Source organism: Phragmites australis, chromosome 4 (genome assembly GCF_958298935.1).
Source record: "Phragmites australis chromosome 4, lpPhrAust1.1, whole genome shotgun sequence".
NCBI classification, from domain to species: domain Eukaryota; kingdom Viridiplantae; phylum Streptophyta; class Magnoliopsida; order Poales; family Poaceae; genus Phragmites; species Phragmites australis.
The window spans coordinates 31,750,018-31,762,190 of record NC_084924.1 but is presented as its reverse complement, the minus strand read 5'-3'; the positions used below and the strand labels follow the sequence as shown (position 1 = coordinate 31,762,190).

General features: G+C 47.2%; 1 protein-coding gene across 2 annotated transcripts; it reads right to left on the bottom strand.

Moving 5' to 3' along the window:
• Window positions 1–4,962: 4,962 nt before the first annotated feature.
• LOC133916117 (heavy metal-associated isoprenylated plant protein 35-like) lies at window positions 4,963–6,542 on the bottom strand. 2 transcript variants are annotated; one of them, XM_062359636.1, is made up of 3 exons: window positions 6,399–6,542; window positions 6,212–6,287; window positions 4,963–6,101 (listed from the first exon to the last, which is right to left on the bottom strand). In XM_062359636.1, exons 1-3 carry the CDS (start codon window positions 6,432–6,434, stop codon window positions 5,194–5,196), a joined length of 1,020 nt encoding a protein of 339 aa, XP_062215620.1. In that variant the 5' UTR covers window positions 6,435–6,542; the 3' UTR covers window positions 4,963–5,193. The 2 variants fall into 2 exon arrangements, with proteins under 2 accessions (XP_062215620.1, XP_062215619.1); XM_062359635.1 differs by having other exon boundaries at window positions 6,381–6,525.
• Between the last annotated feature and the right edge of the window lie 5,631 nt (window positions 6,543–12,173).

Sequence of the window (12,173 nt, the reverse complement as noted above, 5' to 3'; positions counted from 1 at the left end):
TCAGTATTCATGCCAGTCTAAACATTAAACCTATGAATTTACATTATATAACTACATGATATTTCTTTTTTCTCAAAAAATACTCTTATACTACATATATTCCTCTCATATACTACTCATACTACCTCTAAATAATATGTAGTATTCTAACCAACCTAGATCATCCGATCTTTAAAAAAAAATAGATGGTCCAAGTTCTCCAAAATTATCGTAAAATTTTTCTAATTATTTAGGTCAGGATGGGAGATTGCGATGTTTCGAGTTACATTTGGGAGGGACCATGCAATTGGTTGAGTATATGGCAAATCATTCCGGCCGTTGTCCCTACGCACTAATTTTTCTTTTTCCTGTTGTTGTTGCTCTCCTCGAGGGCTATTTAGAGTTGCACATTCTAAAACGTGGTACTTTTGATGTTTGGTCAGCCGTAGCTTTTCATTAAGTACTGATTTAAAGTCATAGTTTTGGGTTCTTTGGTGATACCAGGGGATGAGATAACTCCATCTCTATCTAGAAAATCATAAGGTGTAAGATTGTTCCACTTGCTACTCTTGTTTGTTCTAGGGATTATTGTGTGATTCAGTGTATCTAAGGGTCTGTTTGATAGAGCTCTCGAAGCAGCTTCTCGGTTGGAATCAGATAAGCTATGTCAAACAGCAGCTTTCAGCTTTTAGCTCTCTAAGTGGAATCTGTGAGAGTGATTCTCTTAAATGAACTAGAAGCTGGGGAACTGAAAAAAATAGTTTATCATGATTCACTTACTGCACAGAATTACTTACTCCATATAGTTTATTCTAGAAAATCATTAAAAAATCACTTTTAGCTGCATAATCACTTTTCCCAGAGAATCACTCTCCACGGATAATTTGAATCAGAGAGAGCTCTACCAAATAGACCAAATCCAGCTATTCTTCTGTAGAGAGAATAAAACCAAAAAAAAATAAGTCGAAGATAGAAGCCCTGAAAAAGCAGGATCACCTTGTGTCCTTGAACCTATAATCATCTTTCCTGAGACACAGCCCAGACTCCTTACGGGAGGTAGCAGTGGGGAATTTTTCTGCAATAGGCGAAAGCCTGACGGACTCTCTATCCGTAGAATCTCACTCATCATCCATAGTAATTAGAGGAGTCAGATTGTAAACATGAAAAAGTAGAAAAGTTGCTAGAAATTGAAGCTTTTATCGGCACTTGAAATTTAACTCTCCGGGTTTCTTCTACCTTGCACTATTTTTCATTAGATGGTCACAAGCTGCGAAAAGGGCGTGCGCCATCTAACAGTTACATAGTGAACTAGCAGTTGGAGCATGCTAAAATTGCCGACCAAATGCCATTACCCTGATCTTGCATTCTCTATCATGCAAACATCAAAGTGAATCAAGATGCAGCATGAGAGGCCCAAGGACTGACTCAAAAGTGACCTTTTGCATGCAGATCCAGCATGTGATGCGGTGGTTAGCAACAGACCATCATGCGAGCCATGAAGGAACAAGTCATTGCTTCCATAGATATTCCTCTGTCCCCCATTCTATCTAGTACCAGTAGCAGCTTAGACCTGCCATGATAGTTAACCGAAAGCTCCAAACCAGAGCCTCACAACAAAACAATGCCACGAGCTTTACTGAAGCCAAAGTGCCAGAACCGACATTGCTCGCGACTGATTAGCATCTCTACTACCTCCAAGGCTCCAAAAGATCTCGGGGCATCTTGTGTGAATTTGACCTTGGCCGGACTTGCTTGGGGTCTCATGGCCAGCCCTGTTCGTCCCAAGGAATCCGACGACGTTTCCTGCCCCCACTGACGAAAGCGACCAAGTGTGGCGCTACTGTGCGGTCCATGCTGAAACTGTGTGAAGGGAATTGGGGAGAACAAAATGAAATAGAAATGTAATCATGGACGAAATTGAGAACTTTCTTTGGCAAAGAAAAAACATGGACAAGTGCAGCCAACATCCATCGTGCCGAGCTATTGCACCAACTATATCCTATCCCTTTCTCGCCCACTTCCTCTGCTCCCAGAATTAGGTTTCGTTCAGCACCGGTGCAGCGTGTCACCAGAAATGCTGTCGCTGTTGGTAGCGAATTGGTGGTGCGTGCACAATGCACAGAACCAAATGGACTCAAACATTGCCGAACAGCACACGTATGCAGAGGGAATTTGGCGTTGGCATGACCGAGGGCCAAGCTTTACACATAGACGTGCCCTATAAGACAGTAACAGCGGAAGCTTCAGTTTAACCTCTGAAACTCAAAGCCAATGCTGATGAGATCATTAGCAAGGCAATCTTTTTTTCAACATTGACGCTATGAGTTTGGTTGGCACCATGCTAGCACACGCCATGATATTCCTAACAATTTGTCCTATAACACTGGTTATTTAAAACTTTTCGCCTTCTTTGGCTTCAAGAGAACACTCAGTCTTTCCTCTAAAAAGAAAAGGAGAAAACACTCAGCCGTATAATGAAGTAGCGAAACCGCCGAATCTTTTGCTGTTTGGTGCATGACATGCCATGTGCTTCCTTCGTCGCATCCAAAGGAAACGAACAGCATAGCAGTTTTCAGGTACAGTTACGATTCATTCTTAAATTAAATACTAAATATGTTTCAAAAAATAAAATAATCACAGAGTTTTGCCTCCATATGCATTCAGAAGAACTAACGTTTAGAACAAACAAACAACCAGAGTTGTCAAGCAAACGAAAGGACAGTACTCTCTCTAGTCAAAAAAAAAAAAAAACCCGTATGTCGATGATGTGTCAAGCCGGTTATGTAAATACTAATCTAAATTAGGGATATTTTGTCATCAACTATACGTAACGAAGATGACACAAAATTTTATATAGGTTCATATCTCTCTTAGGATAATAGCACATCATCATATTCTGTCTTGATTAATCTTATAAAAAGATAATTACAGTGAGAGTACATGTAGATCTAGTCCTAAGTATCTCGACGAATTCTGTCATGTTCTAAATCCTGAAGTTATTATCGGAAGAATCTAATCATAGCTCTAATCTGTTGTGGATCTTCATGGGTTCTTTTCGCTTCTATCCGATTAGGCTTATTTGTATTGCTTGTTCAGCTTCTCGTTGTTCCTCCTCCCTCCTCCTTCTAGACATACCCCTCCTCTCCTTATATAGTCAAGTCAGGAAGACGTATTGTACTCAGAGTTTCTGAGTGTAACATTCCCATATTGTATTAGTTTCGAATATCTTAAGGATTCTTTTCTAACCTGATGATGGTTTTTATGTAGAATACGATAAACTGTTTGAAATATTAGCATATTTTTTATTTACCTTATGACAATTATGAAAGCTATCATATCAAATTATTGACATGTATACAGTGGATATCCGTCTTTAAGATATACCGTATTTCTAGTAAACTATTAATTACTAATTATCAAATTCTCATCCGTATCGTTTTGAGCATAGACACGGTCACGAACACGCTACCTTGACCACAAATTAATCATATGAAATATATGCAAAATATAACAAAGATGTAGTATTATGGAATTGTTTTTCAAGACAAATCTAGCTATACCATTTTTAAAAGTTCAATCGAAATATTCGAAGAAATATTAATAATTGAAGTTATAAATGTATTGACAGCATGTAACCCAAACAACACTTTCTGTTGCTGGAGGGAGTAGTTGCATAGAGGCCAAGTATAACCAACCCAAAGGCAGGCATGCTTTCGAGTCATTGACACAAGCAAACCACCAAAATCAATGCTGTCTCTTACCTCATCTACCTAAAGCTCATTCCCCACCAGTGGAGAATGCCCTGCTTCCATCCATTGTCCTCACCCCAAATGGCCAATTAACAACTAAGCAATAGTTTAGGCCACTAATTGTCTACTAATATCTGGTACAGTTACGGGCCTACCAGCTAGCTCCATAGCCCCACCCCCACTGATTTGCCCTCCACTACTACGCTTCCATTATGCTCTGCCCACAATAATCAGAGTAGATTAGATTTGAGAGGTGTGATTAGCGACCGGACACAAATTTAATCATATCGCCAGCCAGGCTGCTGAGGCACGCGGGTATGAATCATTGACATGTGGACAAGCCACGCCTCTTGTTTTCAAAGGCCTTGGGACAAACCGGCCAGCTTGGCCTGGCCTGGCCTGAGCTCCAGAGTAAAGTCTCACCCGCCCGCTGAGCTTTCGCGCTCAAATTAATCATCATTATCGTGCTCGCATCATGGATCGGCAGAAAAGAAGAGCCGCATCGATTAAGTTACGGCGTAGAGGTAGCAAAGGACCGCGATTCGGGTCACGTCTGATGACACGGTGATCGCTTAGCGAATAAGAGTTGCGGCTTACGAGCCCGGTTTTTTTACCGACAAATAAAATTTACAGATTACGAATATATTAGATAAAATTCAAACAACTTTAAATGAAAATCAAATAAAATATCAGTAAATATGATTAATTTTTTCTATCCAGTACATCAGTAGACCCGATAAACCGAATATTGCATACCCAATTTCTTTTTCCTCCTTACTAGGACTTAGGGGTGTTTGGGTACGAGGGGTTGCCTTGGGAATTCTTAGGATTTAGCTCGAATCCATAAGGATTTCGATCCGAATGCCGTTATCTGCGGTTGCAGGAGATGCTGCACGTTTGATTCCTGATGGAATATCCAAGACAGGACTAAGCTCGCCCTGAATAGCTACTCTTACGGCGGAGCTACACATTTTTGCCCTTTTCAGAAAGAGGAATGGAGATTGGAAACAGACGGCAGCCACCGGACTTCCCAAAGTCTCCGGCTTGTGGCATGTCCAAGCCCATGCGTGATCCCAACTTCTCACAAGGCGAATAGAATCAGCAAGAATATTCTCTAGAAATGACGTCTTTGCCCTACTTTCTCTATGGAAAATTATTAGTCGTATAATCTCTTACATGTGGTTTAGTAGTAGCTTATACAAGATTCTAGTAGCCGGGAAAGACACAGTAAAAATTAACTACAGGTAAAGGCGTATCTCATTACAATTACATGCTCTAGTAACTTAATTAGAACAGTAAAAGTGATTAAAAAACAAAAGACTGGTAACGGAGAGCTTTAACCTCTCAGTGGAAGAGAGTAACAGGCTACTCTACCTACAGCCACAGAGGTCTCTATTGCGAATCCGCCTCCCCAACTACTACTCCCCGGAGCCCAATCCGGCCACGGCGGCCGGCGCCGGTCACCTCACATGACGCTGCAGGAGTTGGGGTTCTCGTCGTCGAACAGGCGGTACGAATCCTGCAGCTCCGTCGGCGACGAGTGGGTCCCGGACGGGCTGTAGTAGCCGTGGTAGTAGGACTCCGGTGCCGAGTGCGGGTACGACATGTACAGATACGACGGCGACCACTGTTGCATTGGCTGCGGTTGTTGCATGGAGTACGCCGGCTGCGGCTGTGGCTGTTGCACGGAGTACGCCGGCTGCGGCTGCGGCGCGTAGTGCGACAAGCTCGCGCTCGGCTGCGCCATGTGGTAGCTCAGCACAGGCTGCGGCGCGTAGACGTCGATGTACTCCCCGTACGCGTGCTTGGGCGCCGCCACAGGCGGCGCGGACAGGGACCTTTCAGCCGTGGCGACGGGCTCCGCCTCGCCGTCGTCCTTGGGCGTGCGGTTCTTCTTCTTCTTCTTTGCGTCGTCGGCCTCGTCATTGCTAGCCTCCTTGGCGATGGCGGCAACGGCTTCCTTCACCGGCTCGGCGCCCTTGACAGTCGGCTCCGCCGCCTTGCTCTCGCCGGCGTCTTTCTTCGCCTCTTCTTTCGGCCCCTCCTCCTTTGACTCTGTTTCCTTCTCTGCTTCTGGCTTCTTCTCCGAGCTCTCGGCCTGCTGCTCCTTCACCGTCTCCTCCGGCTTCTTGTCCGCCGCCGCAGCAGCAACATCCTTACCGCCGTCACCGGATGGCTTCGTCTCCGGAGCAGGCAGGGCCTCCGGCGCCGGCGCTCCCTCGGGCTTCTTGGCCGCAGCGGCGGGTGGATGCCACTGCCACGGCACGGCCTGCTTGCCGGACTTGTAGAGCCTCTTGACGAGCGTGTCGGCGTCCACGGTCCCCGTCACCGTCACCTTGTGCTGCGCGCCGTCCACCGCCACGTTGTGCACGCCTGAAAGCCACCGACCAAAACGAAACGACCGCCGCGATTGAGCCAAAACAGCCCGTAATGCAAAGCAAAAACACGCGCGAGGAAAGATGTGTAATCAGCTACGCACGCACCTTCGACGCTCTTGAGCACCTTCCTGACCTTCTTCTTGCAGCCATGGCAGTGGATGGACACCCTCAGCACCACGGTCTGCGAAGGGGGCAGAGAAAATTCGATTTGTTAGCAACTAGAATTCTTGTCTCCTCGAGGAGCATTCGACGAATGGTCGAGCGAGTTTTGTACTTTTGTCCCGCTGCTCACCTGAACGGCCGCGGGCGCCGCTTCTCCTGACGCCATGGGGAGCGCTGTGGAGACTGGTCGCTCTGTTCACCAGCTTGGGGAGCAGAGGAACTCAGATTGTGGATTTCGTACGTGAGGAGGGGAGGGAGGCGGCACCGGGGTGCTCGTCTTATAGTGGGTGCTGAAGAGATGGGTCAATAGGGGTGGGGCCCAGGTAAATGGCGGCACTGACACGTGGGCCAAACGGTACAAATGGGTTCAACTGGAGTGCGGTACTAGTTTAACTGCCGTCCAACGAGACTCCGGTTGCTGACGGGCTGCGTGGTCGAACAGTCCAACTCCTGAGCAACCTTGTAAAACCAAATCCCGATAGCAACAGCAAAAATTAAGGCCTGGTTTGGAACACGGAAAAAATTTCTTTAGTTTCTTTTGTCTTCTTCATGCGAGAACGGACTTGCTTCCTACAAAATTTCTAACAAATACAATGGAAATTTGCTTTCAAGGTGGGTTACGACAGCTTCTTCTTTGAACTCAGTATCCACTCAGTCGTGCCACTCTGGTTTATTATGATAACATCAGTGCAGTATATCTCTTTAGCAATCTGGTACAACACCAGCGTATCAAGCATGTTGAGATTGATCTGTATTTTATTTGAGAGCATGTTGCACTTGGCCAAGTCTGAGTTCTCCAGATCCCGACTTCATCACAGTATGTCGATATCTTCACCAAGGGTCTCCCGATGTCTGTCTTCATGAAATTCCATTCTAGTCTAAACGTCCATCCTCCTACCTTTCCGACTGAGGGGAGTGTTGATGTATACCAGTGCATGTGCCCCGTATGAGCCCTGCATGTATCACCGCAACCAGGATTACTTGCCTCTATAGCGCAATGGTGATCACTTTCCTTATCTCCCGTAGCGCTAATCAGACAACGCTAATCACCTTCCTAATCCTATCCTCTGTTTCTATAAATCGATGAAGGTGATCAGATATATATATGTGTAATCATTTGGCATATATTATCATTGCGTATTTGTCTAAAACACATCACTAGGGTTGTATAACGAGCCAGCTCTGCTCGTTATGGCTCGTTTAGATAACGAGCTGGCTCAGCTCGGCTCGTTAACAAAACGAGCAAAAAAGCCAGCTCAGCTCGACTCGTTATGCTCGCAAGCCAACTCGTTTTGCTGTCGGAGGACTATCGATAACGTGAATAGAGATTCGCGATGACGCCGAGTAATCAAGGTGGATGGGGATCTAGGTGGCTGACAACACAGACGTTGTGGACGGCCGACGGGGGACTAAGGACTGCTGTGGACGGAGGATGGTATTGCCGATTCACTGCTCACTGAGTCACCGGCTACGGGAGAATAGAAATAGGATGTTGCATTATGGTTCCTAGGAGTGAGGGTATATATTTGGTTATGCAAATGGCTATTGAGTCTGGACTGCACAATGTTATATGGGCTGTCTCCTGGCTCATTTGGCTTACGAGCCAGCTCGTTATCTAAACAAGCTAAAACTCTAACTCGGCTCGGTTCGTTATCTAAACGTGTCGAATCGAGCCGAGCTAGACGTGAGCCGCTCATGAGCTTCGAGCTTTTCATCCAACTCTATACATCACGTTTTAAAAACATTGAATTAGTGAGACATAAAAAAAAGATTTTATCATCCATTAAAAACACTCAAATACCAAAATGAACAGGTTAAATTCCACGAGCCATGACTTCTTGGTCGAGCTCAGCTCTTGTTCGATTCATCTTCCTTTACTACTGTGGAGTGACTTTTTGCTAAAAGATGAGGACAAGAAGGGTTAGAATGGCAGTTTCCGCTCCTTAGTGGTACCAAATAAATGACTACTCAAATCAGTGTTTTGGGCATAAAGAACGGATGATTACTCAACAAAAAGAGCTTTTGTTTCTTCTCATCGAGATAGCCCATCAAGATTGGCGGCCGATGCGGATCCTGATCGGCGAGGGTGCTCTTGGAGATGACGAGGGCTCCTGACCAGCGGGGATGCGACTCCAGGAGACGGCCGGGGAGGAGAGATGAGGCTCGTGATCGGCAAGGAGGCGGATCCGGGTGGTGGCGAGCAGGATTTGTCTGAGGCGATCAGGGATCGGGAGAGGGCAGCGGCGAGGAGATAACTCCACCACAGGACACGCGGGCCCAGTCTATTACATCATCGCTGGCTGGTGGGGGGCCCTGGCCCGGCGGGGGCCCCGGTCCATGTTGGGCAGGATCATGATGGCACGCTGGACTGCACCGCGAGACTGAAACTCGATAGAAAGCCCACCACGATAATTGTCTTCTTGGCCCCAGCGATTCGACAAGGCTCTCCCTCAAATCCCAACTATTCTGCTCGCGCAAGCGGGAAACAGAGAGATCGATAGCTCCTCTCCTCTCTTGACCCTTTTCTGGCTACTGCCGGTGCCGGCGCTTCTGCAAATTGCAGTGCAGAGTCAGCCTGGATGGGAACGGCCGGTGCCGGTGCATCTCAGTTTTCACGGCTGCTCGAGCGGAGAAGAGCAGAGTTCGTTTCACAGCCGCTAGCTTTTTCCTGCTTTATCTCTGCAAGCCCGGCCTCATCGGATAAACTGCCGTCCGTTTCTTCGTTTTCTTGCCACGGATCATGACCTCTGCCTCGGACCTGTATAATTGAGATGTTTATATTTTGTACGCTCGTCAGTCTGCTCGTTCGTTCGCAAGTTGCGCATCGCTGTTCGCCTTCTCGTGACCTCGACGGGCATGCGTTTTGTAGAGTTGGAGAGGTCGTGTGTTTGCTTGGTCATCATAATCGGGGTTTTTGCTTTGCTTTGCGAGCTCTTGAGTGCGAGGAAAGCAAAGCTTAGCTTGGCCGCGTGCGAGCTGTGCTGTCGACGCACGGGATTATCAGGTTTGTTCGTAGCGGGGCCGGAGAGAGCGCCGGACACGCCTCTCTTTCGTCGCATTTACGATGGATCAGGTGACATGTTGCACTGGATTCCTGCTATGTACTAGTAGTGCCACAGGGAAAAAAGAGTTCAGGTCTGGTACGAACAATGAAGCCAATCGTGCAATGCATCGCTGGAAGCTTAGAAAACGTACAGACAGGATAGGGTGTCGGATTAGACCTGGTGCTTTTCACTGTACAGTGCTAAAAGCAGCTGAGCATACGTGCCGTGGCCGGCCGATGGACTTTGGCTAGAAAGTTGGCCATGTGTAGATTGATCACCGGGGGAATAGAGAAGTGATGGCACCAGCCTCAGGCAGCGCCATCGGCGGCGGCGCTCTGAACATGCATCTGTTTCCGGGACAGTCCGGAGGCCGTGATGAGGGAGGCACACCGTCTCGCGAGGCTTATCGCGCCGTATCGGTCGCGGTAGAGGCACGGAGCTGTTTTCTTGGATGGGACTTGTCCTGGACCGCAGTAACTGCACCGGTACGCCCAACGGCGACGTTCGACGCCGGCGGCCGCATACGCACCCACGTCTACTATTTATTGTGCACGCCGAGGCCGTTTGTCTGACCTGGCTCGCTCGAGCTCGAATAGCTGACAGCCCTAGTTTGACCTGCGGTCGCTCAATGCTCTTGGCGTGCGGGAACTCCTGATTAAGTTGCCGCCGCCGCATCCGTTCCTACCCTGTGGCTTTCGTGCGTGGCGACATTGCGCATGTCATGCGAGAGCTTGTGGGTGTCGCCGTGTCAACGCCGCATCACCGCGCATACCTGTACAGCGGTGCATCATGGGCGGCACTGGGCCCCTCCTCGTATCATCGAGCTGGGGCTTCTTTTTGCTCTCATGGTGATGCGCATGTTGAATATAGAATAGAAATAGAGATTGAATTCGAGAGTGAATCGATAGGTTATCTCTTTCATTGATTATGAATATATACAATTTAAATGGATGTGTGTCCGTTGGGAGACCTATCTTCCCAACGGACACACAGAACCCTCACTGACGGTTATGGATCAATCTTTCTTCGTAACAGCGCAAACCAAAACTTTAACCCGTACCGCTCTCCATAATTCGGAAGCAAGTGATCACTACGAGCCACGCCTGTAAGCACGAAAAACGCATTTCTCATCTGCTAACCCTCCATTACGATAAGAGCTTGAAGCCTGTACGCAACTTGCAGCAGTGGCGACGACTTGTCCTCTAACACCATCGATCGGTCGATGGATCCTATAATCTTCTTATTTCTTTTCCCTTTTTCGCGACACGATCGGTTATAATTAACCGAATCGGCTGGCACCTTTTTTAACACGGGGAATCCCATTTCTATTACCGTATAACGGAATCACTAACATTGTTTTGTTTTAATTACATCCATCACAGATGAGGTAGAACGAGAAACATCAAGCGTTTAGAGGAGTAGCACCACTAAACTAAAGAAGTAACTGGTAATGCGATCAGAAACTACCAGAAGTACTACTAAGAGATAAGTTCAGATAGAGTTACTTCAGCCCCCAAAAGTAATGCAGAACATAAAACACACAAAAGAAACAACTTCACAGGTTCATATCACCACCATCAGAATGGTATTGATCATCCTCTCCATCCAGATCATTAGAGATCGTCACACCAGTACTTGGAAGAGCCCTCAAACAGGAAGATTGCTGTTGTTGAGCAGCAAGAACATTCATCACAATGCCCAATAAGCCTTAAGTGTCCTGCATCAGCTCCTCTTACTTATAGCATTCGACAGATCTGCTCAGATTTTCAAAATAAACATGAAAAATTCACTAAGATCATAAATCAGCTTTTTCTCAAATCATACTTTATTACAGGCTTTTCAAATAGCCCAACAAATCACTGCTAAACCAAGAATCAGCTGGCACCTGGGGGAATCAACTAGTCGACAGGTGAAGACAAATAATATACAGTCTGACACGATAGCCTCAACTATTTCGCCTTCTACGGCGACGTCAGGGCCAACAAAACGCCGCGCGCGCTGAGGCACCTAGCTACGCTCTAGAAAAAAAGAGGAGATTGCTCACCACAGATTGCAGCCTTGACGCTAGTGTGCATGCATAGTGCACCATAGAGGCTTCGGCTGCTCGCCTCTCGCCGAGTCGCAGCCACAGCTTGCTCATCATCACCGTAGTTCTGTTTCGGCCATACATAGGTTATGGTCTACCCCCTTTCTCAACGGATTTACAAAGTACAAAGAGAAGCAAGATTTGGCAAAGGCCATCTATCACTACTATAGAATTACCTATCATTATCGGTTATAGTCGAGTACACTACATTTTTAAAACCGATAGTACATAAGCGCCAATGATAATCGAGTACACTATCGGGTTCCCAACCGATAGTGGTGCGTTTTTATAGGACAAAAAAGCCATACAACAGAGCTCGTTGTCATGGATCCTATCGCAACCCTTCCCATCACGCACCTCCACGGATCCCACCACCACCACCCCTCCACGGATTTGGTAGCCACCGCTCTTTCGGCGTCACCCATCCGCAGATCTGGCCGTCGCTCCATAGATCTCGACCCGCCCTTTCACGGACCTCAGAGAAGTTGCACATGAGCTCCTCAGGGACGAGCAGCTGCTGCTGGATCCACCCTCCCATGCAGGATCTACAGTCAGGGACGAGTACCCGCAGCCTCCACATGAGCTCCTCAGGGATGAGCGCGCGTAGGAGGTAAGGGTGATCAACATCGCATCACCCTGAATTCTCATGCTTTTCTAGGATTCCATGTTGAACACGCCATCAATCAATCCACAAAAATCATAAAGCGCCATGAATCGAAGATCGAGGAAAGAGGCTAGGAGGATCCACGAACCTGCGTGTAGTGGAGCTTGATGG

What these genes read in the sequence shown, in the direction of transcription:
- LOC133916117 (XM_062359635.1), bottom strand. Translation starts at nt 6,434, where the DNA reads ATGGCGTCAGGAGAAGCGGCGCCCGCGGCCGTTCAGGTGAGCAGCGGG. An exon ending in AGGTGAGCAGCGGGACAAAA is followed by an intron (nt 6,288 to 6,380) that starts GTACAAAACTCG and finishes CCCCCTTCGCAG; the next exon opens with ACCGTGGTGCTGAGGGTGTC. An exon ending in GGTGCTCAAGAGCGTCGAAG is followed by an intron (nt 6,102 to 6,211) that starts GTGCGTGCGTAG and finishes GGTGGCTTTCAG; the next exon opens with GCGTGCACAACGTGGCGGTG.